The 27,103-nt window shown below is 49.5% G+C and overlaps 1 protein-coding gene across 4 annotated transcripts in view; it reads left to right on the forward strand.

The window, feature by feature from the left end:
* The window catches only part of robo2 (roundabout, axon guidance receptor, homolog 2 (Drosophila)), a 302,691-nt gene that overhangs the window by 208,921 nt on the left and 66,667 nt on the right, over nt 1-27,103 (forward strand). For all 4 annotated transcript variants that reach the window (XM_018758789.2, XM_018758791.2, XM_018758792.2 and 1 more), the window contains exons 3-5: nt 23,653-23,810; nt 24,075-24,195; nt 24,831-24,969. In XM_018758789.2, coding sequence (XP_018614305.1) covers nt 23,653-23,810; nt 24,075-24,195; nt 24,831-24,969 — 418 coding nt within the window. The remainder of the gene's footprint in view (nt 1-23,652; nt 23,811-24,074; nt 24,196-24,830; nt 24,970-27,103) is intronic.

Genomic DNA, 27,103 nt, shown 5'->3' on the forward strand with positions numbered 1-27,103 from the left:
CGTCATTCATATTTTTGGAAACGGGTTAATGATTTGTAGAGTGCCTTACGTGAAGTATGATTAGTGCAGCGTACTGCCTTTGTGGTGCTTGAACTGTTTTCCTTGAGAAGTGTTTTCCTTTCCTGATTGGACCGGGGCTGTTTTCAAGAAGAAAATGGCCCCCTATTCCTCTGCCAGCGGTGAACTGGTTCTCCCACCTAATGAGCACACAAAGGCTGCTTATGAGCCAGGGCCCTTAGCTGGGCTCTCTCTAATAACGTTTGTGTTGGAGGGCATTATTATTGTTCATTAAGTTACCTCAAGAATCTACGGAAGCTAATGAGAAAAGCCCAGCTGAGAGGGCTCTCGCACCAAACAGGACCCCATTTCAATTAATTGCGACACATGGCCTAATAATATGCAGTGAGAGCAGGGCAATCAGGGTTTTTTCTTCTCATTTCCCTTGAAGAAACAGTGTTGAGGGCTCAGCGGTTGGGTGTGTTTATTTTTGCAGCAGCTCTTAGGAGTTCAGCTCTGTGGCAGTCTTGCTGAACGCGTGCACTGTGTGTCTTGGCAGTCGGGGGTCGGGAAAGATGGAGTGCCCGAGCCTTGCCAAGAATGTGTTGCTTTAAAAAACAGCGATCATCGGGTTACTGTAGTGGCTGTGGTTCAGGCCCACTCACTGGGGGTTGATGAGCAGGACAGCTGTGAAGCTTCACTACAAGGTGGGAGAGCCCAGACACCCTTGGATGGGACCCTGCTACTGGCAGCGGATCCAAGACCATGCGGATTACTGTCCCCTCCCACTTACGTCTGTAAAATATGAAATCTGGGGGGGTGGAGGTGACTGGGTTCTAAGTAAGTATCCTATGGCGTAACGTTGCGTAGGCATTGTTACATGGGCTGAACATAGGCTCAGGACCAAGACAGGCATAAGAAGGCAGGTGAAAACCATAATAAAATGTAAAAACTGTCATCAGTGTGCATTAACAGAGCTTCTCTCCCTCCAAATCCTCCGTCTACAGTCAAGCTGCCTTATATCACAAACTGGACTTTTCCCCGATGGCAGGCAGCCGGTCTTTATTAGCCAGAAGAAATTGCTTTGGGCTCCAGGGAGCTGTCCGTCAACCGTGTCATGCCCATGACATGCACTGCTCTCTCTGAGACGTGTACAGCGGGTTGTGCTTTCGAATCTGGAGTTTAATTTTTATGAGTTCATGAGGCTCACACCTTTCTCCAATGCAACTCTCAGGTCAGGTCTGTATAATATATAAGCTACTTAAGCCACAATTATTTTCTCCTATGTACAGCTGGGTAATTTTACTGGAGCAGTTCAGGCTTAGCACCAACTGCCTCACAGCAGAAGGTGGGTCAGATCTGCCTCTTTGGATTGCAAGGCAAGGCTGTGTTACTTGTGGCCCCAGTCTGAGTAGCAAATAGCCTCACGCAGAAACAGCACGGTTGTAACCTAGCAACAGTTTGTTTCCCATCTCTGCTCATGTTATCTTAGCCCAGCATACAGCAGTTCAGGCCGCAGAACAGGACCTACCCTTGCACACAGAAGACTCATTTGTGGCACAACATCTGTACAGTTATGATTATCAGAGTTTCTCTTTCAAACCAATCTGCACAAGCTTTTGGATTTTTTTGCATCCTGCTCAACAAAAGTCATACTGGGCTTCCTTTTTTTGTTCAAGCTCCGCTGCAGACTGGGCAGCAGGTGGCCAGGAGGACTGCAGAGAACAGAAAACTGAACTGGCAGTTACATGATTACACTCCTGGTTCCGTGAAAGGAACTTATTTTACACATTTTTTGAAAATACATAACCCAGTTTTATTCTGTAAATATACAGATGAATAAATGAAAGTGTAATAACAATAAACACTGAGAAGGACTTATCCTGCAAAGGGTATAATGTGTCTCACACCCTCTGGACCACCATGACCCTTCACTGCATGAGTGCTTGCTGATGATGGATTGAATGATGGATAATAGTAAAGACATAATAGTTTAAGGTGCTTCTAGTGAAGACAGATGCTTCTCCCTGGTGCATTCTGCCCTCGGTTGCCTTCTTGTTTCTTCAGCTTTGAAAAGAGACTCATTGTCGCTGTTTTGTGGAAAGCTCTAGATAGGCGTTATAGCTCAGATTCTCCTGTTGAAAAGGGAAGGAGGCAGGGTGACAGTGGGAATCCCCACCCCAGTGATTCATTTCACCATGTTTGCTTCGGGTACAGAATTTTTGTGAGCTTTGTTAGCCATCAGAAATCATCCTGAACAGCAATGCCTTTGTAAAGGGTTGCCTCACCTTGTATGAGCAGCGTGTGTGTGTGTCTGTGCGTGTGTTGTCGAATTGCACACCTCTCCCCTTAACTGTTCAGTCGTAGAATTCAGTCGTCCAAGTGTTGTTCTGCGGTAACTTTTCTTTCCCTGTGCATCTTTTGTCGAACTGCACTGTTTGTCTGTCCTGAGCTTCAGCTGGTCCTGTAGAGGGTCACAGTGGTTTTTTTGTCCTTCTCCTTTTTGCTTTTATAATTCCTGTGTTCTTTGCCTGGACTGCATATTGAAACAGTGATAACAATGGAAGATGGAGCTATTTGCACCCAAAATTGTTGTCTGGTTGAGTAGAGTTCGGGACAAATGAAAGCAGAGGCCACAGCATACATGCCGTGCGAGAGACATTGGAGCGTATGTTTCAGTATTTGACATATGCAGAATGATTTGTATCCCGTCACATTTCAGAGCACTCTTGTCTACATGAGACATATGATGATTTGAGACATTGAGGGGTCTGCCAGGCCTGGACGGATTCCACCATGGTACACAGACAAATGCCCGCAATGCAAGCACGAAAACACACATATGTACTTTTTCTTGTCGTTTGCATTTCTTCCATTCTGGCACGTTAATCTGACTTATTTCTTCAAACCAATTAAAGAATTTTTTTTCATTTTTTTAACAGAAAAAAACATTTTGTTTTGTGCCAATGTCTACATTGTGTCAAGTTTTATTTATTTTTAACCTGCCCCGCCCCCAGTTTAACCCAGAATGGATGCTTCTCTTAAAAAATCTTTCCAAAAAATATGGCATACATGCACACACACACACACACACACACACATGCACGCACGCACTCACGCACGCACACACATAAACGCACAGAGACAAGCTGATTGAAGCAAACAGAGGGCAGGAGTAATTCTTGAAAGCAATGGAGTGGGTCCTTCACTGCCCTGGAGACAGCAGTATTTAGTACTGTCACCTGGGGCGGCAGTGGAGGGCAGGGGAACGAAGGGGACTCAAATGGGCCCATCTAACCTCTGCCATTACTCATCCTGATGAGTGCTGAAAGGAGGGAGTGTGGAGGAAAGGAGGCAGTTAGCAGGGGATGGAGGAAGCCTGCAGAAGGGATGGCCAAGTCCCCACTTCCTAGCATGATGGATAGAGCATGTTTAAAAGGAAGAGGGAGACCAGCCCTTCTGGTGGCAAGGGAGTGGAAAAGAAGAGTGAACAAAATGATCCATCGCACAGGAGAGGGAATTAGCCTGACTGAGGCAAAAGGAGCGATGGCTCGAGAGGACGAAAGAAAGAAACATCAGTGCTGAAGAATAATGGCGGAAGGCTGGAAAAAAAGACGAATTAAGCTCTGGAGCAGATGGGGAGGACTTCTCGGTGGAATGTTAAACAACTTCCCGGCGTGGTGGGCAGAAGGGGGAGAAAGGGCGCTTTGTTTTGTGGCAAATTGCGCCTTCAAAGTGGCAGATTTCGGCCGCCATCCTTTTTTATGGCGGGTGGCGGGTCTTAGCAGGGATTATGAGTTGTGCCACGGAGGCCGGGCCGGGGGCACTGGGGCACCGGGGTGGTGGGGGGTTAAGATGAATGAGCGTCCCTTTTGTGTATGGGACGCCGTCTTATCGTTCCCACACGGCATGCAAGATAAACCCTGAAGCCTTTTGATTCCCTCTTTTTAGTTGTCTGTTTCTTTTGCTTTGTCTCCGTCTCTCTCTGAGAGGGTAGCTTTTTTCTGACTTTGCCTTCAAGCTGGCCTTCCGCAGCCCAGGATGCAGCAAGGCGTGGTCGCCAGCAGAAATGGCATGTGCCACTTCAGATGGAGAAGCTTTTGAAAAATAACGTGCAGAAAGCAACGTTGCTCTCTTCTTGCCCTGGTACAGCGTACACAGATAGTAACAGGTTTGTACTTTTCTACCTTTGCTCTACTGCAATATGTGTCAGTGTGACGTAGTCAGGTCGTTCAAGAAATGCCTCTCTTTTCGGCAATGACACGGAGTTTCCTGTGCAGTTTCTGTATTTCAAACTGTCTTGTATGTGGAAAAGCCAGAGAAACTTTGCCCTGAACCATCTTCAATTGGCCAGGAAACAGCAGCTCTATCGTCACAGTCCTCATGTTTCGGAAAGAGGTCTCTCTGTTGTGTTGCTGTAGGTGGACGTAATCATGCTCATACATTTTTTAACTATCAAAAACATTTACGGTAAAGCAGACTGTGCCGTACACAAAGCTGTCAGCAGAACAGCACCGCGTACAAAGAGGTCGGTGTTAACTGTCCATAGGCTCTTGACACGGTTCTTTCAGTAGGAGATTCACTCAAAGGCCTGGTTCTCTCTGATAGTGTGATCACCTACTGACAGGTTACTATGTTACGGGTGGGGGCTTAGAACCCAGCAGCACTTTCATACACTTTAATTTTGCCTGCTACTCTGTAGTTCCCATTAAGAAGCATTGGTACAGCTTTCTTCTGTGTGCCTTGGAAACCCACCACCCCCATGCTATCCCCAGGCCTCTCTTTTGTACCTACACTGTTTGCGTAGTGAGCTTGTGCAGGAGCGTTCTGATTAAATATTAATGCAGGCTCCTGTTCGCTTTCCCTACAGCTGCCACTAACTGGGGACTAAACTAACTCTCTGCCCCCCAAGCTCCCCACATAAACACTGCTCAGGATTAGTGTTCAGTGCCCCATGTCCTCTTAGCTGATCATAAATCCGGAGGCCTCTGTGTGTCATAACCATGCAAGGTTGTGTCTGGTGTCTTTAAGAATTCACACCCTTTGTCTGTTCTGCTAGAGTCTGTACCCAAGCTTGGCCATGGCATCCAGACAGTGTGCTGCTCGTCTCTTTATGTTGGCCCCTTAAGAACTCTTTGCCACTGCATATTTCATCCAAGTGTTACTTTGTGAATAGAGCATAGTGAGTGTGAGGCCAAATGGATGTTACTTAAGACTAGGGTATCTAGACAGATACAGTCATCTACCACAGAAATGCAGAGTGTGGTGATGGAGAGCTTATTTCTTTCCTTCTCTGGTTTGCAGTCACACTTTAGAACGCACCGGTAGATGACATTCCGATTGACGCCCACCACCAATGGATGTACACACGTTTCACTCACCTTGTTTTCTATGCAGGGTTGCCTTCATTTGATGGATAGGCCATTCATCAGTTAAGGGTCTCCTGTTGCTTAGGCCTCTTGACTCAAGGTGTCCACCATGTGGTTGACCCACCTTTCCATATCTCCAGTGTTTGTAGATCTGCAACTAAATACGGGATTGCTACAATCAGTAAAGCATACAAAGCTCAAGAGAGACATGCAACTCAACACACCAACACAAAGTTCAACATGGCAACACTCAACAAAAAGACACAAGGCCCAAGAAGACAGGTACACGAATGTGTGCAGAGATACAGAGCTGAGCACATAGACACAGAGCTCTCAAAGGCTCAGCATAAGCGCAAGGAGCTTGAACTAACAAACCATGCAGCAGGGCTTCAAGGCCTGGTTGCAGCACTTTGGCTGTGTGTTTACAAGGCTTGTGTTGGTCTGTCACACAGGCGGTGCAGGCGACTTTCTCCCTGTTCTGAACTTAGAGGAACCTCTGGAGACCAATCCAAATAGGTCCAAAAACAGGTTTCCCCTGTAAGATGTCCAGTGAGGCTGGCATCCGTCTTTCCGTCTGTGTATCCTTCACATCTGTTACTGGATCGCTGTACCCCCCTGCTTGGGACTATTAGCCCTTTGTATGTCTATGTCTATTTCCATCTGTTTCCATTTGTTTTCTTTGTTGTCTACTTCTGTGCTTGTCTCTGTCCTTCTGTCCGCACCGTCTTCTTTTGTTTTTGTCTGTGATACCTGTGTCTCCCATTGCTGCAGTGCCTGCGAAACACTTGTGTATCTTCGTGACGCTCTCCCGCCAACACACACAGCGGTGCGAGTGTGTTTTGCTAGACTTGTCCCTGAGGACCCATCAAAGGTCAGCCCACACATCTCTGTGCCACGTTTAAGTGTTTAAAAGCCATTTCTGCATTCACTGTTTGTTCATTTGCCTTACTCATTCATTCCTTTGATTTATGACACTGCCCGTTTATAGTGTATCGTATAATCCTGGCCTGTCTCAGAGCGAGAGCTCAGCAGGTAATGGATGCCGATAAAGGCCCCTCAAGGCCTCCTCCCCTTGTTTTTTTCCTCCGTTGTCCCCCCCTCCCCACTTCCTTCCCCTACAGTCCTTCTTGAGTGTGATTGTCCAAGCGAGCACGGTCAGCTTTATGTGAGGGAGCGAGGTAACAACCCCTGCAGGATGAGCCCTGGTGGACATGAGGCAAATGCTCAGCTTTTATCCCCTTTCATGTATTTGTCTATTTGCCTCTGCTGATATAATTTTTTTACAAGCCACCTTGTCATCATGGATTTAGCCGCTTCATCTGCGAGTCCCTGTAAAATGCCATAGTGACTCCTGATTGGTGATTTAGCGTTCATGAGAGGGAGCAGTGGACAGCATCTCTCCAGCTCCTGGTCATTAATATGTCCTCCTTGACAGACCGCGAGCAGTCCTCCATGCTCCATCGATCCACTGTCTCCTCGCTGCATACAGATTCAGAAGCGCTCCCGTCACGCCTGTCAAGAAAGGATGGGAGGTCGGGGGAGTTTGGAGCTGAGGGGGCGTGGGGGTGTTGGCCAGCCAAGATTGTTGTTGATAGCATCACATGGGTACCAGCGATGACCAGTGGTCCCACAATGGGCAAGCTGTTCGCTCTCTACACCCAGTTTGCGGTATGGTTGCTCACTGGTATTTGTCCCTTGTGGTTACTGATGGGCAGCAGTCCAGAAATTGCTCAGAGAAGAGCACAAAAAGTGCATTACATTAGCAGAAGGAGAGACTCAGATTCAGATACATGATGCCCGAGTAGAGTCAGTATCTTGTTTCTGCAGTGTGATTTAGGTTCAGGTCTGCAGTTGCTGTTTCTTCATACTAGTTACTAACTTTATGATGACTTCCAGTCAATCAGTGCAGCAGTATACAGCTGAGGTTTCCAGTGAGATATAATCCCTCCTATCCACACTTAGTGTTTTCCTTCATTTTTCTTCTTTCTTCTTTCCAGTTCACCTCAAATACATGTCTTTGGGCTGTGGGAGGAAACCAGAGCAGCTGAAAGAAACCCATGCAAAACATGGGGAGAACACAAAACTCCACAAATCCAAAGTCCAATCACACCACTTGCTGTGCCTACCTCAGAAATACATATATGCTTGTATCACTTCTTTCAGTTGCCTATCTTTCAATGGCAGCTGTGAGTGTGTGTGTTTGAGACAGTAAATGGTGTAAACGGGTTCATGAGAACCACAAAATGCTGTGGCACAAGCAGACGTCTCTGACAGGTTAAAAAATTGACTTGGACTAATGGTTTGCTAAAAGGGCACTCTTGCTCCTCCTGGGGTCAACTGTGATGGAGACTAATGGCTCATTTGGTGCCCCTGAGCCAACGCTGATGTGTGATCAAAACGGTCATGACCCCCCCAAGCTCATGCACATCCAGAAACCCTGACCCTCGGGGTCAAAGTTCACAGCTCAAAGCTAACAGTGCAAGTTTCACCTAACCTGAGTAAGCGCAGACCAGGGGCCACCAGGTCTGCACGTGCAAACACAGCTCTGCTCTGAGCTCTGAAAAGCCTGGGAATCATCTCATTAGTAATTAATTAAAGAGTTGGCTTTAGGCAATCTTCATATTAACATGTTCACTGCTTCAGCTTACAATGTGGCCCTGCAGCCCAAGGCCTGCGGTCATCACAGCTTTCTACGGCATCATTCAAGTCTGGGTCCTGTGTGCATATTTGCGTGTGCTTGTGTGAGTGTCTTCAGTTGTGCTTTCTGGAGTGTGTGTGTATCTTGCAAGCTGTGTTTCTACGTGTGGATGGTTGCAAAGCCCTACATGCGTTCCTGTGTGAGGGTGAGTGTTTCGGTTGTCTCGGCGCAAGTCTCCTGTGCTTATGTGCATGTAGTTAGTGTGCCGCTAAGTATACATTTTACCACATATACACAGGGTCCTTGTTCGGGCCTGTGCGTTCAGACCTGCGTTTCAGTCTGGTTCCGTCGGTAGAGTTTGTGCATTCTTTCCGTGTTTGTGTGGGTTTCCTCCAGGTGCTCTTTGTTCTTCCCACAGTCCAAAGACTCGTGTTTCAGGTGAAATGATGACCTTGCATCGCTCTTAGAGTGGAAATTTGTGAGAGAATGAGTGTGAGTGTGTTAGCCTTGTGGTGGACCGCTGTTCTGTCCAGGGTGTACCCCGCCTCGTGCCGTACACCTCTGGGATAAGCTCTAGGCCACTGAAGTCAAGTGCTGGGCAAGCAGTCGATAACGAACGAAAGGCTGCGTCTCATGTAAAGACCCCAAGTGTGCGTGGAGTCAGATTGTTTAGAAGACTGAGCACATGACCACTGTGGCAGCGGTCCACTCTCCGAGCGACATAACGCACAGCGCCGCTTGTGTGAAACCACCAGTTACATTTATGTTCATTTTTTGAGCTGACACCTTTCCGCAGAGTGACTTGGAGTATGGAGCTACTTACAGGGATTTACCCATTTACGCTGCTTGATCATTTTTACTGCACCTGTTCAGGGTAAGTACCTTGTAAGGGTACTGCAGCAGGGGCGGGGATTCTTTGGGTGGAAGGCAGCCGCTCTAGCTCCTTTGGTTTGACTAATGACAGGTGAAATGGTGAGTGTGGCGTCCATGAGCAACCATGGTGCCACAGACACAGACTGACTTCTCCTGGGAGGCCTGTCTTTGGGATCATGGACGCCGGACGCTGGTCACCGGATGTCGACTGCTCACAGTGCTCCTTCCGGCCGCTCCATTATCAGCGTGACGGTGAGCTGGAGCTGCGCCTCCCTCCCTGGCTCCACGCTGGAGTTCTCATTAACTTCTCAGGCCATCAGTTCCATCGTGAAAGAATCCCAGCTCCACTGCCACTGTCACCTTGTTGTGGCCGGTCAGTTAATTGTGGGGTGGGGTGGGGTGGGGGGCGGTGGGTCGCTGGGATAAAGATCTGCTTCGGATTGCAATCAATTCCAGTTTGGGTTGCTGATACCGTGGTGACTGGTGCATGTTAAAGAGGCACACAAAGAAATATGGTTCCATTACAGAGCAGACAAAGGCAGACGGTTTTGCGTTAAATATGCCATTAGCACTTCCTCTATGAAATTGGCCTAATTAGGGCAGAGCTCTTTATTGAATTATCTTAGTGCCAGGCCGCACATCTTCGCAGGCTCAATATGAGCTCCAGTAATGGGATTCTCTGTGTGGAGACGCCCCTCAGCGACGGCCTCCGATTATTTCACTCTGTTTGTGTGTGTGACTTTCCCTGTGCTGCGGTGCTCTCTCTCTCTTTCTCTCTCTCTCTCTGTGTGTGTGTGTGTGTGTGTGTGTGTGTGTGTGTGTGTGTGCGTGCGTGTCTCCAGACAGCCTTCCTCTCCTTTTCCAAGGCGTTATTGTTATTCATCCCTGAATTGCGGAGGGAGGGAGGAGAGAAGAAAAAGAGCTCCTTGAATTTTAAGAAGCAGAACACCCCACCTCCACCCCCACCAGCACCCCTCAGTGTTGATTCCTATTTATTTATTAGCTCATTTAGTCTCCCCCGAAAGCAGGGGCTGTTTTCTCACCTGTTGGTTGCTGAGCTGCAGATAAAAATCAATAGCGCTGTTTGAGAGGGAGGAGCGGCTGCCTGCGAAAGGGAGCTCCTTGTAGAAATGTTTCGTTGTGGGCCATTTAGAAGTTTGTTCTGTACAATCTGCACAGCGGTGCGTTGCATTTCAGCAGCGTTTTCTCAGTCGACGCAGACATCGTACGTTTCTGTTCAACTCAGTCGGCAGTTACATATCAAGCTGTATTTTCCCTTTCATTGCGGTTAATGGGCGTGTTATGAAAGAAATGAAATTAGCGGCCAGGGTAAAGCTGAGCTTAATCGTGGTGCGGTTTACAGCGTGCCCGTTTGCTGCCATCGATCTCCCCGGACAAATGTTAATAAAATGGAAGGAAGGCGATGCAGGAGAGGAAGAGGTGGCGATGGAGCCTCGTTACTGATGGAATGACGTATCGATCGCTTCTAACACGGGCACACAAGCGCATCGATCCCCACGCAGCACGGGAGCCTGTTAGGAGATTCTCCCTGGGGTCACCGGGGTCGTCGGGACAACAGGCCCTGGAAGCAAAATTAACTCATCACTAGGGTGAACGGAGCGTTGGGAGCAGAGGGTGCAGGGTTCGAGAGATGGGGAGGATGAGAGGACGGGCTGCGCTGAAAAGGCGGGAGCCAAAAAGTGTCTGACAAAACAGAAAAATGGCACGGAGAACATGGAACGTGTGATGAGAACAGGAGGAGCTCTGATCTGGGCTCATCACATGCTTACACTGTCCAGGGAAATCCCCGTTTAATCAGTTTATACTGTAAATCTTAACTAGATTACTGTTAACATACTTAACAAGCGCAGTTACTTGAAAGAGCAAGGCAGGCGGCAGTAGATGAAAAGCATGTATGTATGTAAACACATTCACTGGCAATCATGAGTGCAGCAGAAGGAAGACAAAAAGGAAAAGGGAGGCACCAGAGTGAACCAAAGGGAGGTGTAATGTAAGCAGTGGGTGGGGGGGCTCTCTAAGGAAGGAGAAGCAACTTCTAAGTACAGTTCCACTGGAGGAGATGGAGAAGAGTGAGCAGCCTGAAACACCCTTCTTCTGGGGCCTCCTCCTCGATGTGTCCGCACAGCCCAGTCCGGTCCATTACCGGCTCCCATTCTTCTCTATGTGCTTCGTACTGCACATCTACATTAGTTGACACTTTCCTCAAAGCAACTTACAATTATTTACTGCCTGTTTATACAGCTGGGTGCCATTACTGGAGCAATTCAGGATAAGTACCTTGCTCAGGGATACTACTGCTGGAGGTAGGCTTAAAACCTGCAACCTCTGGATCCAAAGGCAACAGCTTTAGCCACTAGGCTGCCCCGTACGTATTTTAAGCCTCACACGTACTCCCCAAAAATTACACACCTGCCTAACTTCTTGTGGCCTAGCAAATGGAAGGGACCCAGTGGAAATGGGTTTGAACTTTGGTTATATCACTGAAAAGAGTTTGGAGGACAGTGATTATGTGCTTATCAGAGAGTGTAAACCTCCAGATCTCTTTCCTTCACACAACACGCGTGCATTAGGAGAAGAGGAGGTGGCACAGGATGTTCAGTATTAGACGCAGTCTTTCTTGATCAGGAGCCGACTGAGTCGCACCCGGTGCCGTGTCGCTGTGTTCGCCTGCAGCCGCCATAATTACACCCATTAAGAGCGGTGTTGTGAGCCGTGTGCTGATTATGGAAATCCAGCCCAGTGTGAGCGACGAAAGGGCCCTTTAACTGTGCCATTTTCTCAAACGAGTCGATCAACTGCAATCGGGCGGGGGGGGGGGGCCGCTATGAAGATGAGAACTCTGAGTCCAGATGTTAATCATTTAAAAACGGGTCCTTTAAATCCCCCCCCCCCCAACTGCCACCCATCCAACCTCTTGTCCCGCACAGAATAATGTTGATGTAAAACACGGAACAATTACCTGCCTCACTCTGAGCTCCTGCAGAGCATGTTGACTGTTCACTGGTGGAGGCATCATGGGGGTCAGAGGTGCCCCCCCAAACCTCACAGCAGTGTCTTCAGATGTCAGTACCGCCCCCCCCCAACCATGAATTATTCAGTAGGTGTCCAGGGAGTCCGTGGAGCACAGTCAGGGTCACTGGCTCCCAAAGCCCACCACTGAATGGAGAGAGGATGCCCCCACCGCGTTTTTGGCACTGTTTGTCGTAAATGGAGCCGGAATAATGATACAGAGCTTTTAAGATTGATTAAATACGCTTCATTGCTTCATTAATGTAATGGAAGGCACATATCACAGTGAGTGGCTGAGTTTTTAGGATTATTATATTCTTTGTGTGTGTCGGAGAGGGCTGGGCTATGGGGGGGCATGTCGAGACGCACCCAGGACTATGTAAAACAGTCACGCTTGAGCTCAGGCAATCTCCAAATTTAAAGACACCTTCTGGATGATTGATTTCTTGTTGCCCTTTGCCATTCCATTTCAGCATGTTGTGAGAAATTGGAGTCTGTCTTCGCTAAATTCGAGTACTCGCTGCCAATGTGATGTGATTAAACTCATGCTCTTAAATTAATGCTATCGCTGGACTCGCACACGGCGCTTCGGTTTAGACTTCATGTTAGTTTAAACGTGACACAACTTCAGTGACATGTTGGGATCGGCGGAGTACTTTCAGAGTCCTAATTGCAGAGCAGACATGAGAACAAAAGAGGTTCATTTAAACACCACCTTGCAAAGATGTATCGACAGCCGATGGAGGAATATGTTGAGGATTTCCGTACCTTTCGTCATGTTTGTTGAAGGACAGTTGTTCATACAGTGCAGCACCGCACTGCTACTGGGATCGGATCTCCTGTTCTGGAGGAGGCTTTGAAGCTTGGAGAAGAAGAGAGCTGTCAGGCCTGGCCTCTCCAGGTTTTCTCCACACGAAGACGGAATGAGACTGCGGCATGCCTGGAAGTGCTCCGAGATCTGTGCAAGAACTGTAATCTTGATGCAACGGCACTCATAGGTGTGCCTGTCCAAAGCATCCTTTTTCATGGCGATGATGAGCTGAGCCATCTGTACGCTTCGGAACAAGAAGGGTTAGGTGTGGGAAACAACGGTCACATCAAACTCTTTCCATCACGGGGCAGAGCCTTGTGGGATGGAGGCTGAGCCACCTTGTGAGTTTGCACTTTGTGCCTGCATATAAATCCATGCAGCACATGCATTATGGGTAAGCGACAGGGCCGTCAGCAGCTATGCCGCTAATCTGAGTGGGAGACCCCTTTGAGCGAGCCCATTTTAGCCCAGGATGCTTTTCTCCAGTAGGGGGCAGTAAGGCGCTCTCAGGCATGATAGAGCAGAAGACTCTTGCCACACTTTACAGCGTCAAAGGGCCTTGAAGGTGGTATTTAAGCGAATACTGTTGTGAGTAAGTTATTACACCTCTGCCGGACCTGTACCTCCACTGTGGCCGGAGCTACTAGGACGAGTGTCTCGTGGCACTGTTCCCATTTGCCACAAAATGAGGAGGCCTCTCGATGCCCCCCCCCCCCGCGCCTGGGGATGGAATGGCCAATTTGACATGTCATTACATCACAGTGACCTTTCTCTGACCTGGAAGTAATCAGACAATCAGAACCAACCACTATGCTTTGGTCCCACTGTCCACACAGCTGTTTCTCTTCCCCATGTTCGATTTTAATTCCAGGTTAGGGAGCAATTGTAGCAGAAAAAGCGTATGGTCAGAACCGGGGCTTCAGGTTTCGGACACCCTGTTGGGAATAGTAATATATTTATTGCGTTCTTTTTGGTGGGCCACTGCGCATCATTTTAATGAACTGGTATTTGAAGGTGTTCTTGGCCCCGGTCTGCTTGTCTCCTTACAGTCTCCACAGCCCCCGCCCCCGACAACAATTACCTCCCGGTCTGCAAGGGGGCAGAAAACTGCAGTCACGTTAATAATTAATAGGATGGATCAGAAGCCCTGACCAGCCGTTGAGAGTAATAAGAAGCAGGGCACTGGGATTAGAGTGTGGACCGGTGCAGCTCTTACATGGGGGCCCACAGTTCAGTCTCAAGGCAGTACTGCGCTTCCTTCCTTTGCTTATATCTCGGTAACAACCTTCCTCTCGTTTTCTCTCCCCTCCAGCAGCCTTTCTTCCCCCATCTGCAGCACACCAGCACAGGCTTATTAAATTATTCACTAATTGTGAGCACATTCTGTATCGATCCGCCGTTTCTCCACACTCAATGTTAATAGTGTCGTGCAGCCGGTCATCGTTGGTGTTTCTGCACCATTTAGTTGCCCTGGAGCACACAAGGTGGCCTTGCATGGAAACTCACGTAAAGGACTGGCTGTGACAGGCTTATGGAAACTAAGGTGTCCAGGGGACCTCCAACAGGGGACCTCCAACAGGACAGGTTGGTAACAAGGGCTGCGGCTCTGCTGATTGGAACAGGAGGACAAACCCCCAGGATGTTTTCATAAGTGAATGTGTGTGGTCCGGTGGCGATCGGAGCAATCTCTGAACCAACATGTCTATGCTGCTTTGTAGTGAAGAGTGGGCGGGCGGAGTTAGTCAAGAGGTCTCTGTACAGCTCTCAGCTGTGGTGGTGGAGCAGTCACGTCCACTAAAATCTTTGCCAAAACAGCTCTTTCCCCATGGACTCGCTCACATTTTCAGCTACCCCTGTGAAACAGGTTGCCCCACTTGTTTGTCAGGACAATGAAGGAACAACAAAGATCACAGGTTTTGGGAGTGCAGCCTGGGCCACAGCCTCCCATCACCTTGTCCCGCGATGCTCCATTTGGGAAGAAAGACAAGAGGGCACGTTGTTGCAGGGGGAGTCGAGGGAATGCCCAGTTCCTCAGTGGCATCGCTCTGCCAAAGTAACTCGTCTTGTTGGTTAGTGGACAGCGATCCACTGAGAGAAGACATGGGTCTGATGACTCATTTCCGGGAGAAGGTCCATTCTACGCTTATGTTACACAATTTCATCGGAGTCCATTGTATATTAAGACGTGTGTGGCCTCTACTTAACCCGATTACAGCCGGGACAAACACAATTACCCCACTTAAATCGTAATGCAATTAATGCTAATTGGATTGTGGAATGAGTGTCGCCACTCGGAACTTAAACCCTGCAAACAGACCAGAGCATCTGAGGCCACGGTGCCATTCCTATGTGGATCACTTGGCTAAGACTCCCAGGCTCACTTTGGCAAAGGCGGTTAAGTCTTGCCATGTCTGTACGGACAGCCTCGACGAATCACGCCACGCTACTGCTCAGCAGGCCGTCCGCACGCGGTCGACACGGTCATGCCTGGTAAAGCCAGGAAGCGCCGTTCCACCACCACTGGCACATGTGTGAACACATTCGCTCAAGAGGAAACTGTTTTGCTGTGGTGAAGCTGAGCTCCATGTGTGTCACCTGCAACATTGCCAAGGTCCTTTGTGCACACTGGATTTTTCAGGAAAAAGGGAAGGTGCACACTGAGCATCCCAACGCACCCTCGAACACGAGAGGTCTGAGAGAGGGAGACAGTAAAGTGTGTGACCGACGCGGGTGAGCCTCGTCTCCGTAGCAGCAAGCGGAGCCACCTGCTAGAGCAACACCTTCAACACCACAGGACTGGGGCTGTTTGCTGCACTGCTCCGCTGCGCCACTTCCCCCAGCTCTTTGCCCATGACATGAGCCTCTTACACGGATCACACACACTGTTGCTATATACCTGTATGCTTCTGGACACCCAAGTGTTACTTGCAGACACGTTCGATGATTACATTGAGTTTTATGCCCCTTTCTCTCTTTGTTACACCAGATATACACACACACACACACACACACACACAGAATGATGAACAGATGGGCTTACAGAGCATACACAGGCACACACAATGGTGTATCTGAACAGTAAACACACACACACACACACACACGACACAAACGCTTGTTCTTCTCAGTGGGTGAGGCTGTTGTAAAGGTCATTGCCGTTTCCAGTTTAATTTTCGCTCTTCCTCAACGGTTAAGATCTATAAAGTGATCGATAAATCTAGTTTAATGTCTCTGCATCGGGACTGACTGTGATTTAACACCCGCCTGCACGCTGACAGAGCCAGCCTTGATGGAATCTCAGAATTATTTCGCCATTCCCTGACAGAGAGTCGGACACCACTGTCACCGAGGGTGTCTCTCGTCCATGTGCTCCGGAGAGAGAGGATCCTGTATTTACTACGCAGCGCCAAACCCCCAAGTGGACTTCCTTCAAGTGCCTTGTCATCTGCAGGGAGCCAGGGGGAAGGGGGGGTGTGGATTAAATGCACTAAATTGTCCTCAGACGGAGCGGGGCCTCTCCTCAGCTCCTATTGATTGCGGAAAGAGACGAGGTGGAGGTGCCATTAAGGTGATTGAGGCGCGTGTTGAGAGAAGGGTGGCGCTGCAATGTACACCTCCCTGATCAGCGTCCCATGCAACGTAGCTGAAGAGTGGGGCAGTGCCCTCAGCAAAACAGATGACAATCCGTCAGACCTGCGTTGCCTTCAAACAGGTGTTCGACCTCCGCTTCTATCACGGACCAACCTGCCCTCGCTGTCAACGTGAGTAGAGGAACCAACGCATCTGTGACTAGCCCACTGTGAGATGCGGGGAAACACAGAGAGAACTATTAGCTGTCTGCGTGAACACTGGGGGGGGAGGGGACATCGTGTTCTCAGGACAAGGTGAGAACTTGCTTTCAGGGCCAGCTGTGTGTCTCCCACTCTCAGTTTCTTCTCTACTGCACGAGGGGTTTAAAAAGGACAGATCATTATGAACAGGTGTACCAACACCCCACCCACCTTTTCCCAGACCGCAGACCAGTGCCACATTGGAGAAACCCTGGAGCACTTAAAGCTCCTGTCCTCACAGTTCATCCTCTTTCTCTCAGTCTTTCTGCTTGGCTCAATGCTCGTACAGCTCGTAAGCGGAGGCTGCACTGCTTCTCGCAGGGTGACCCGTGAGCCAAGGGTCGAGCACAAAGGGCGCTCTGCTGAGTAACGTGTCGCTGATCCAAAGACACTGATGCTGTGCCTCTGTGAGCAAGTGGCGCTCTCTGACACAGAGGAGCTCGGGACAGAGGCCCGTGTGCACAATGGACTTTGACAGGCTAATCAGTGGTCCGGATGGGGGAGGGAAAGTGTATCTGACTCAAATCGATATGACTCGGACAGACCTGGGGAGGCAGAGCTGGGGCGAATTCCACAGTTAGCAGCAGCGAGTGGGAGTGGTAGTGGGAGCCATTCATTCCAGTTGTGCTGTATCTTGAAGCCTGGCATCAGGAAACCAACCCCAGGCACATTTTTGGGAAGCTTTGCAACTGGCAGTGCTCACATTCCAGTGCTTTCTTCAAACACGGAGTCCGCTTGGGAATTCTGCTGAAAAAACAACACAGATGACATCGCAGACTTAATTTGTCCCAACAGAGAAGTTGTTTTGGCACCAAGAAGCTGTTCTGGTGTCCTTGGGGATCATCTGTTCTCCAACTCTAGCTGCCCAATTGCTGCACTGCCCCGCTGTCCACTTCTCCATGCAATCTGTGGTTGGTGCATGTACTTGTAGACCTTGAAAGAGCTAATCCCGAGCAAAACGCTCAAGCTTTTTCCTGTGAAAATCACCTGGCGCATGATGATTTTCACAGACGGCTGCTGGTTGCCATGGTGACCAATGCCACACCCCATGTGGATCGCAGCTGCGAAGGTGTGGAGATCCTCTGTAACACTTAATGAATCCCACCACTCTGAGCTTGGGAAAGCAATACAAGGTTGAACCACATTCCTGCCATGAGTCCAGAGCAAAAGCATATTGTACCGCATTATACTTCGCAATTTAATTTCCTTGTTTTGCCTGGAAGTGTTTCTGCCAGATCCGGAAGGTCTGCCGTAATGTTCAACATAGCGTTTTCATTTCCTTGCTTGTGCTGTAGCTTGTGCCAAATTGATAGCGGAAATGCAATACTCACTTTGCGTGGCTTTCCCCTCACCTTCTACTAGCATTCCTGCCAAATGTGGAGTGGAAATGCAAACCGGAACTCTACCTCTGCCTCGTGTATGCATCCTATGTAAAATTGAAAACCTAAAATGCACTCCTCACTTTGCATTTGCCTTTTTTTCCACATAACAGTATTTGACATCCAATTCATCACACACCGTGGGTGGGATTTTCCAGGCAGCGGCAGGACTCTGCAAAATGATTGGGGGAGGCAGATAGAGCAAAAGCAGGGTAAAGTTTGCTTATATGAGGTTGGATAATATAGAAATACAATTTCACACATGTGCAAACCCAACTCGCGCGTTGAGCCGTGCACCCGAGTGCGTACGCATGTACAGAGCTCGATACACTGTATACGAAGTATGCATTTTCATGCGACTAAACAGGGAAATGAGATGGAAAAGTTTAATTTGCATTTGCTTTTGAATTATGGCTGGAATGTGCTTGTGTACACAATCCCATTGGCGTTCCGAGGCTTGCGCGTCGAAGCCTGAGCAGCCCCAGGAGAGCAGGGCTGACTGAGAGGGAAGGGTACTGACCTCCCTGCATGCCTTTGCCCGCGGGCCTGACGTGGCGTGTTACACACACGCACACACACACTCATTATCCTGCATTAACTGGAGAGCACACACGACAGGACAGACAGTCAAGGGGACGAAGGAGAGACAGAGGTGGTGTTCAGGACTGTGAGAATGAGTCCCGTCTGCCTTCTCCTTAGCACTCCTTCTGGCTTCCGGCCTGGCGTAGGACTGGCAAGCGTCTCCTTCTCAGTCTTTCTGTAAAGTGTGTTTGTTCGAATGGTGGCCATTATTAGCATGGTGCCCAGATGTAGTAAAGTGTGGGCACACAGCACTGATGGAAAACAGTGCCTCTCCGTGTATGTGCATGTATGTGTATGTGTGTGTGTGTGTGTGTGCGCGCGTGTGTGTGAGCTACCCATTTGCAGCAGGTGCCTGGAGGAGCAGCACACCGTGCAAACAGAAGGACGAGGACAGTGGCGCCAGTGCATGGGGGGCCCCAAATTATTTTTGGAAAATGCGTCTTTAATTATAGCTCCTGCTAATTATGGAGCGCCGCCGAAAATTTCTGCATGGCATTATTATCATGCAAATGCATTTGGGTTTTGTCGCAATTAAGTGATTAGAAAGCTGTCTTTCTCTTCCTCCTTCTCTTCCCTCCTTCTCTTCCTCTACTTTTTCTTTGCTTTTCAGCATATTACTGTAATGAAGCCATTATTTCTCTGAGTGAATTTTAATGAGTTTTAACTAACATTTTAATGAGCTATACATTACCATAAAGCGTGGATTAGGCTAAATTGAATTTTGGAAGTGCGTGTTGGGAGAGCGGAGAGGGCTGAGGTTCATTAAGAGTTAATTATATTGTTTCTCCATGTCGGCGCAGTGTTTCCTAGGCATGGCGAGCGCTGTGATAAAGGCATCGTGTTTGGCTTTCCATCATTAGGACAAAGAGCCAAAATGGCTCTTGAACCAAGAGCCAGATTAATGACTCTTTGTTTAGGAGGAGTGTAAACTGATGGGAGGACACCCCCTGCATAGAGTGCATCCCTTTGCTTTTCCTTTTCCGCTTTCTCCTCTTCCGTCTCGTTCTTTGTTTCTTGTCTTTCCTCTTCTTCACATTGGTTGCATCTCCACGAGGGGAGGGATCTCGTGTTGCTCTCAGGCACATCTCTGGTGGGGCAGTGTCACGGCATACCGCTTTCAGTGGTGATCGTGCTGAGTGACACGGAAGCATTTAGCGCGACAGCTGCCCCTTGTTCCTCTCTTGTGTCACGGTAAAATTTCTACCATGTCTGAGGATGTAAACTTTGGTGCAGCTGGGAGCGTCGGCAGCGCTTTGGAACAGTGGCAGAAGGTTCCTCTTTGTTTTGTGCGGAGCTGCTCAGCTGCTCCTCATCAGCACGATGGGGTGAAAGCGAAGGGGACTCTGGGACAGAGTGCCACCAAAACTGCACTGCGCAGGCAGGTCAGACCCTGGTGCTGGTGTCGCCAAAACGCCTTTTTGTCCCCAGTAAGAGAAGCCAAGCTGGTGGAGCGGTCAGGTGAACCGACCTTCCTAATCAGCCGTCTCAGTTGCTTCTAATGATCCGCCACCATGTCCTCCGTGGAGCACCGACGACAGGCGCAGCTTGAAGAGAAAACACGGGTTCTCCGTGGCGAGCAGCCGATACTCTCCGAGCTCGACTCGCTGGAAAATTGGAAATGGGCTCTCGATAATAGCATTTTGCCATAGAGCTCAGGAAACACTTCTGGGAAGAAGCACTCAAAGCAAACACCATGATGGCTCGGAGCTACTGCAGATATAAACACATATTTGAGGTTGGTTTTAATCAGCGCTGGAGAGCAAGGCCTCAGCCCCAATGGTGAGAAATGGAATGGCTTCGGGCCTGTAGTGTGTGCTCACAATCCCCGGCGCGGCACAGCCTTGACCCGTAAGAAAATGCACGAAGAGAGTCACGTTCGTACTCTAAGCGTGAACGTACTGATATAAATAAGTAAGAAGATGTAGGCTTTAAAGGGGAGTGCAGATGGACGCCCGCTGTGTGTTTTACCAGTCTTGTGCACACGTGCATGTGTGTGTGAGTGTGTGAGTATTTGCTTGGTAGTGCCACGCTGCTTGCCGATGCTTCGCTGTGTGTGTAAATCGGAAGTTGTGCCAGCCGCAGGGCCAGTAGAAGAGCCTGCCCTTCCACCCCTTCCACTCCGCACTTCTTCAAACCATCCCCAATAAGTAGCTCTCTAAAATCTCCCACCTGGATCATATTTGGCCCATATTGCTTTGCATCCCCCTGCAGGCACACTGACAGCGATAGGGTGGCTGCAGCCATATAAATGTATAAATATTAATGTGGAAATGCACCCGCTGCACAGGATCCCTGGGAAAAGGCACTAGTTTGGGGCTTGGGGGCTGAGCACTAGCGCAGGATCGGTATGCAATTACCTCACGTCTGCTGCCCCGGCATGATGCTTCCCCGCCTGGGGGCACACACTCACACACACACACACACACACACACACACACACACACACACACTCTTGCACGCTTAAATACTCACACATATTCAGGGCTTCGGTTGAGGGCAGCGTGATTATTGGCACTCTCCATACAACCTTCTGCCATTACCGGGACCCACAATTCCCTGCACATTCATCTGCTCAAAGCAACATGTTGGCAGCATAAAGCCTGGGACCAGGCTGAACCCCATGCCCACCTGTTCTCGGCCATGTGTGTCTACATCAGTGTTTACCCTGTGCATGTTTGCCTGTGTAGGGGTTCTGTTAGGCAGGACCAGAGCCAGTCGAAGGTTGGACTGAGCTTCAGTTAGACAGGTGTCGGCGACTCGGGGTGTTAGAGTGAATGGGAACAGCCATGCAGGCTCTACACACACACACACACACACACACACACACACACACACACACACAGTGACATACACACAGGGGCACACACACACATCGAAGAGGTCCTAGCATTTTGTCCTTAATGTCTCCATCACTGCGCTGATGGGACTTCGTCTGCCACCTGCCCGATACAGTTGCTGACTTTGGCCCCAAAGGTTGCAGGTTTGAAACCTACCTTCTGCTGTAGTACCCTCAATCAAAGTACTTACCCAGAATTGCTCCAGTAAAAATGACCCAGCTGTTTGAACAGATAAGCCAGTGCCAGTAGCTTAGTGTTATAAGTCAGTTTGGGTAAAGTGACACTAAATGCATGGATGTACATGTACTTGTACATTTAGTTAGCTTTATTTTATCTCATAAATAATACATTTTTGTTTTTTTCTTTTTTTGCAATTGCTACGACCTTGTCCCAAGCAGGGTCGCAACAAGCTAGAGCCCACAGGGCACAAGGCTGAAGGGGGAGGGAACACACCCTGGACAGGACACCAGTCTGTCAAAGGCATCCCAAGCAAGGCTTGAATCCCAGACCCACCACTCAGCAGGCACTGGCCAAACTCGCTGCACCACCGCACCCCCCTAAATACACACACACACAGAGTCTTAACTGCTTGTCCCATTTGGGGTCGCTGGGAGCCAGAGCCTAACCCGGCAACACAGGGCGTAAGGCTGGAGGGGGAGGGGACACACCCAGGATGGGACGCCAGTCCGTCGCAAGGCACCCCAAGCAGGACTCGAACCCCAGACCCACCGGAGAGCAGGACCTGCGCCGCCACCCCGCCCCCGTGCCCCTAAATAATGCATAAATAATCCAAAATATAGGTTAGAGTTTTGTATTATGAAGTAAAGCAATTCGAATGCAACCCGGAATAATGGCATAATGGCCAACAGGATCTGGAGCAGTGTGTGAGGAAGCAGGCCCCCTGTCACGGATCTACTGTCTCTCCATCCGCGTGGAGCTCAGGGCTGCAGATAATCTGTCATTTTAGCTTCAGTCTCCTGATTACTGCACGTTCGTGTACAACCGTTCATCATAACATAAATAATGGTCCAAAAGCACTCTGTCACCCAAAAATGAAGTTCCCTCCTCAGAAACGGAGAAGACGCGCACCTCTTTGTGCACCCCCCCCCCCCAAACCCCCCGGGCGGGGCTTTCATTGCAATTCACGTCACACAGTTGTCATGCTATGTCCTGCTCCATATCCCTCGGATAATTGGCTTGAAAGCTCTGCCCACACCCTCACCCGTTCCCCTCCTCCCTCGTCGTCCTGCGGAAATAAATAAATAAATAAATAAACAGAGATTGCACCTCCTCTCCCTCCCGCTGTGTGTGTGTGGAGGGAGGGGGTAGAGAGAAGGACCCGGGGAGGGGAGCTGTGGGACCTGTTAGCCTGGAATAATCCGACTTGTTTACACTGCTGGGGCTTCGTGCAGAGACCCTCGGTGCTGCTCCTAAATTAGCACGCCTCGTACACCCCTTTATTCTGCCCTTTCATCCGGCCACGGCCCCACCCCCCTCCCCCACCGCTTTCACCCTCCCCGAATTCCCGATTCCCGACAGCAGCACAAACACTGTTTGATTGGATTTGAGCTGACGGGCAACTCGGGGTGCCCAAAGCTTCCCGTTACTCCACGTTCAAACCTGATCTCACGGCCCAGCTTTCGTGTGTTGTTCTCTTATCCAGAGGTTGAGGAAAATGCACTGATGACTCCCCGAGCAGGAGCAGACAATGCAGACATTTTCGTAGGGTGCAAACATATTGTGGTGCTGCAAACTTAAAAGGAGAATTTTCACGACTCCCGCAAGGGCGATGGGGGTCCTCCGGTGTGCCTCTTTTTGTGCTGGGGGTGTGATTGGGGATGGATTCATCGATCGGCTCGCAGCGACACAGGAGCAGGCAGCCTCTGCTGGCAAATGATTGGCATCCCCTCCTCTGATCACAGTGAACTTCAGGCTTCTCTTTCCTGTTTTTTCAGCTGCTCCTATTAACATCCTCATTAGGTTCAATCACATTTGCATGTGGCACCCTGGATGAATAGAACCTCGCAGAGCGTGAGAATAAACCACAAAAATGTTTCCATGTGCTTCCGCTAATTTCTCAGCTTCCATTAAATGAAAGCAGAAATCTGTTTTGTAGCAGTCAGAAAGGAGAAAATACAGACTAGGCTGCATATTCTCTTAATTTCTCCATTTCTAGATGGTATACATGTGTATAATGTACAGTGTCCATGTGTATTTTGGAGCGTTTACCTTCTCCTGTTCCTCATTTGTCTCTCTCCATCTGCTCACCTCCTTCTCTCTCTTTCTTCTCTCTCCTGCCATTTCAGTGCTACGAGATGATTTCAGGCAGAACCCCACAGATGTGGTGGTTGGGGCAGGAGAGCCCGCCATCTTGGAGTGCCAGCCCCCTCGGGGGCACCCCGAGCCCACCATCTACTGGAAGAAGGACAAGGTTCGCATCGACGACCGAGACGAGAGGATAACGGTAAGTGCCTCATCGCCTTTTTTGCACTACTGAGCGCTGCCTCTTAAAGCATCCCTTTTGAAGGTTGTTGTTGCATTACTTGTTTACTTTGGGAGCCTTCATACAAAATCACTCCTATGACCTGATAAGTTTACACAGGAGAAATTCAGTTTTAGGCAAGTTACTACAGGGTAAACCAGCGGTCTACTTGAGGTAAGTTCCATTTTGGAAAGGCATCCTGCTGTTTGGTATGACCTCGCTTGCCGGTCTGTCCGTGTTTCTCAGATCCGTGGTGGGAAGCTGATGATCTCCAACACCAGGAAGAGTGACGCAGGCATGTACGTCTGCGTGGGCACCAACATGGTGGGCGAGAGGGACAGCGAGACAGCCCAGCTCACCGTGTTCGGTAAGCGTCACGATGGACGGGAAGTAGTGGAGACAGAGGTGTCCAGCGGACGCATCAAGACCTTCTGGGTTTCTGCCTTTCTTCTTCTGAGATTGTTGACGCTGCACATGTTTTGGCGACTCATTCCATCAACTGAACAGCTTTTAAATGACACTTAATTGGCTTTTTTAGGAAGCATTGCTTACATTCCAAAGACAAGGCATAGCGAAGGCGTGCAGAAGGGGTGCCCTGCATCCATGGTAACTGATAATAACAGATAATTACAGCCATTTACTCACAATGGGTTTATTCAAAAATGTACACTTGTTTTGTCAGCTCAAACAAGCTTCCCATCTGGGCTCGGGCCGTGAGTTGACCTTAAATTAGTGCAGGTTCCTGCAGAGAGGGTAAACATGCCACCGATACCTCTAGTTGTTTTGCTACGTGCGCTGAGCTTGCTCCTGTGAGCTGCCATGGGTTTCCAGGTTTCACACTGTTCCTGTGTTCCACGGGTTTCTGTGGTTCTGTGGTTAAAGAGATGTACTCAATTTGCATCTTTCTGTGTTCGGTTGCTCTTGCACCTCTGTTTGAGGCCTTTGCCCATCATTTCGTTACATCTGTGTTGATGTCTCCAGTCCCTCATTTGTCTCCCTCAGAGCGACCCACCTTCCTACGCCGGCCAATCAACCAGGTGGTCCTGGAGGAGGAGCTGGTGGAGTTCCGATGCCAGGTCCAGGGAGACCCCCAACCCTCGGTGCGCTGGAGGAAGGATGATGTGGACGTACCCCGTGGGAGGTGAGGTTCTCCTGCCAACATGCACGCTCTCCAGATCCATCCTCCACATCTGTCCTTCTTGTCCCATTTCCCTTCTTCTGCAGCTCCTTTATGGGGCAAGAGGTACTGATGGCATCACACCCCAGGGCTCAGAGCCAGAACGGAGGCTATCTGTGGGACTCATCCCCATCGAGTTTCTTCTGAGCAGCTGGTGATGACACAGCGACAGGCTCTGCCAAGCTTCACCTGTGCGAGCTGTCAGGGGCCATTAGAGAGCAATCATTAGCCTATTCATGGGGATAATGGCGTTCCTCTTTGCACCTGTTGGCCGTCTCCGCAAGGTCCCTGTCTGTGAGGCACTCCTGTTCTGCAAAGCTTGGATGGGCAGTTGTACCTGTGCCATGTGCCAGGGCACATGCTGGGCTTAATGGTAGGGCTGGCAACGGCGGCTCAGGGCAGCAGACACGGGACTCGTTGTGCTCAGAGCTAAAGTGGGCAGGTGAGGGTCTTGCTCGGGGACGAGGACACAGACCGGCTTGTTCGTGTCCGCGTACGCATCTCACACGTGGCCGCCTGGCTCAGGGCCACTGACACGCCTCACAAACTGCACAGCTGAACTGTGCAGGTGATTCTCTGGCTAAGGGCCACAGACGGGGCTGGTTGGGTACACACACGGTGTATGCTGAGCAGCTGCAGGTAAATCGCTGTGAACGAAGACGTGTGTGTGTGTGTGTGTGTGTGTGTGTGTGTGTGTGTGTGCGCCAAGCTCACTCAGCACTGTCCCCAGTGGGGTGGGTGCACATGTCACCCGTGAACATGTCGATAGTATCTGCAGAGCCAGAAAGGCAGCAGGACATGACCTTACAGCGGATACCCCTTAAGATAAGGGCAATCAATACAAATGCGATTACAGCATTTACCTTTCAATGCACTCGAGTGTATCGTACGCACTGTCCTTTCTTCATGAACCGTCGCGCTCCTCTCGTCCCGTTTGTTTTCCCATCCCTCTCTCCGCTATGTTACACAGCTCTGCGATGTTCACTGCTTCTTTCCTAAATGTTTCCCACTGCGTAGGAGAGTGCTGCAAGACATTGTTGATGCAGGAGGACATGGGGGGGACACACCTGTTTGTACCTGTGTGCATTTTCATATGTGTAATCTTCTGTATGGGTCTGTATGCTCCTATCTGTGTGTGTGTTTGCAAACATCTGCATATGAGTGTGTGTGTGTGTGTGTGTGTGTGTGTCTGTGTGTGTGTGTGTATGCCGGAACATCTTTCAGGTCTCCCTGTATCTGTACATATCCTGGGTTACTGTTGTGCTGAGACTCTGCTGAAGGGCTCCCATTTTACAGTGGCCTCACCCTTTCTCACCGTAATAACATCCAGCTGTGTCCGTGGACCTGAAGCAGCGCCTTGGTGCGCTGGTGCCGCAGCGTCCCAGCATTTGTTTATGATAGAGAGGGGGTTCGGGGGGAGAGATAAAGAGCAACGCAGCCTATCTGTGTCACTCTGAGAATTTCCCTCATTTTCACCAGGTTATCTTACGTGTTAAGCTCCCCGTTGTTTGACTGTAGCTGGGAAAGTCAGCACACTGCTTTGGCCCTTTTCCAAAATGCTTGGACTTGTTTGTTTTAGTGTCCGTTTAGAGTGCTATGTCATTTATGGTATTTGCATGTATCTGAAGTGTTGCCAGGTGGCGCAGTGGGTTGGACTGGGTCCTGCTCTCCAGTGGGTCTGGGGTTCGAGTCCCACTTGGGGTGCCTTGCGACGGACTGGCGTCCCATCCTGGGTGTCTCCCCTCCCCCTCCAGCCTTATGCCCTGTGTTGCCAGGTTAGGTTCTGGCTCCCCTCGACCCTGTATGGGACAAGCGGTTCAGACAGTGTGTGTGTGTGAAGTGTTGCCAGTAATAAAGGAAGAAAAGGAATACCTGAACAAGAGAACTACTGAGGAAGAGTGAGAAAAAGAATGAGGGAACAAGGGGCTGAGGATGATAGAAGAGTTAGAGAATAAAGGTGATAAGAAATGTGCATCTTTATGTGTCACGCTGATGGAGAAAGAGCGACCGTCGAAAGTGAACACGAGCATGCTGTTTTGACAGCAAGCTGAAGTATGTTTGTTTGAGATTTTTCTAACATTTCCTTTAAACCTTTTAC

Source organism: Scleropages formosus, chromosome 10 (assembly GCF_900964775.1).
Source record: "Scleropages formosus chromosome 10, fSclFor1.1, whole genome shotgun sequence".
Classification (NCBI taxonomy): Eukaryota; Metazoa; Chordata; class Actinopteri; order Osteoglossiformes; family Osteoglossidae; genus Scleropages; species Scleropages formosus.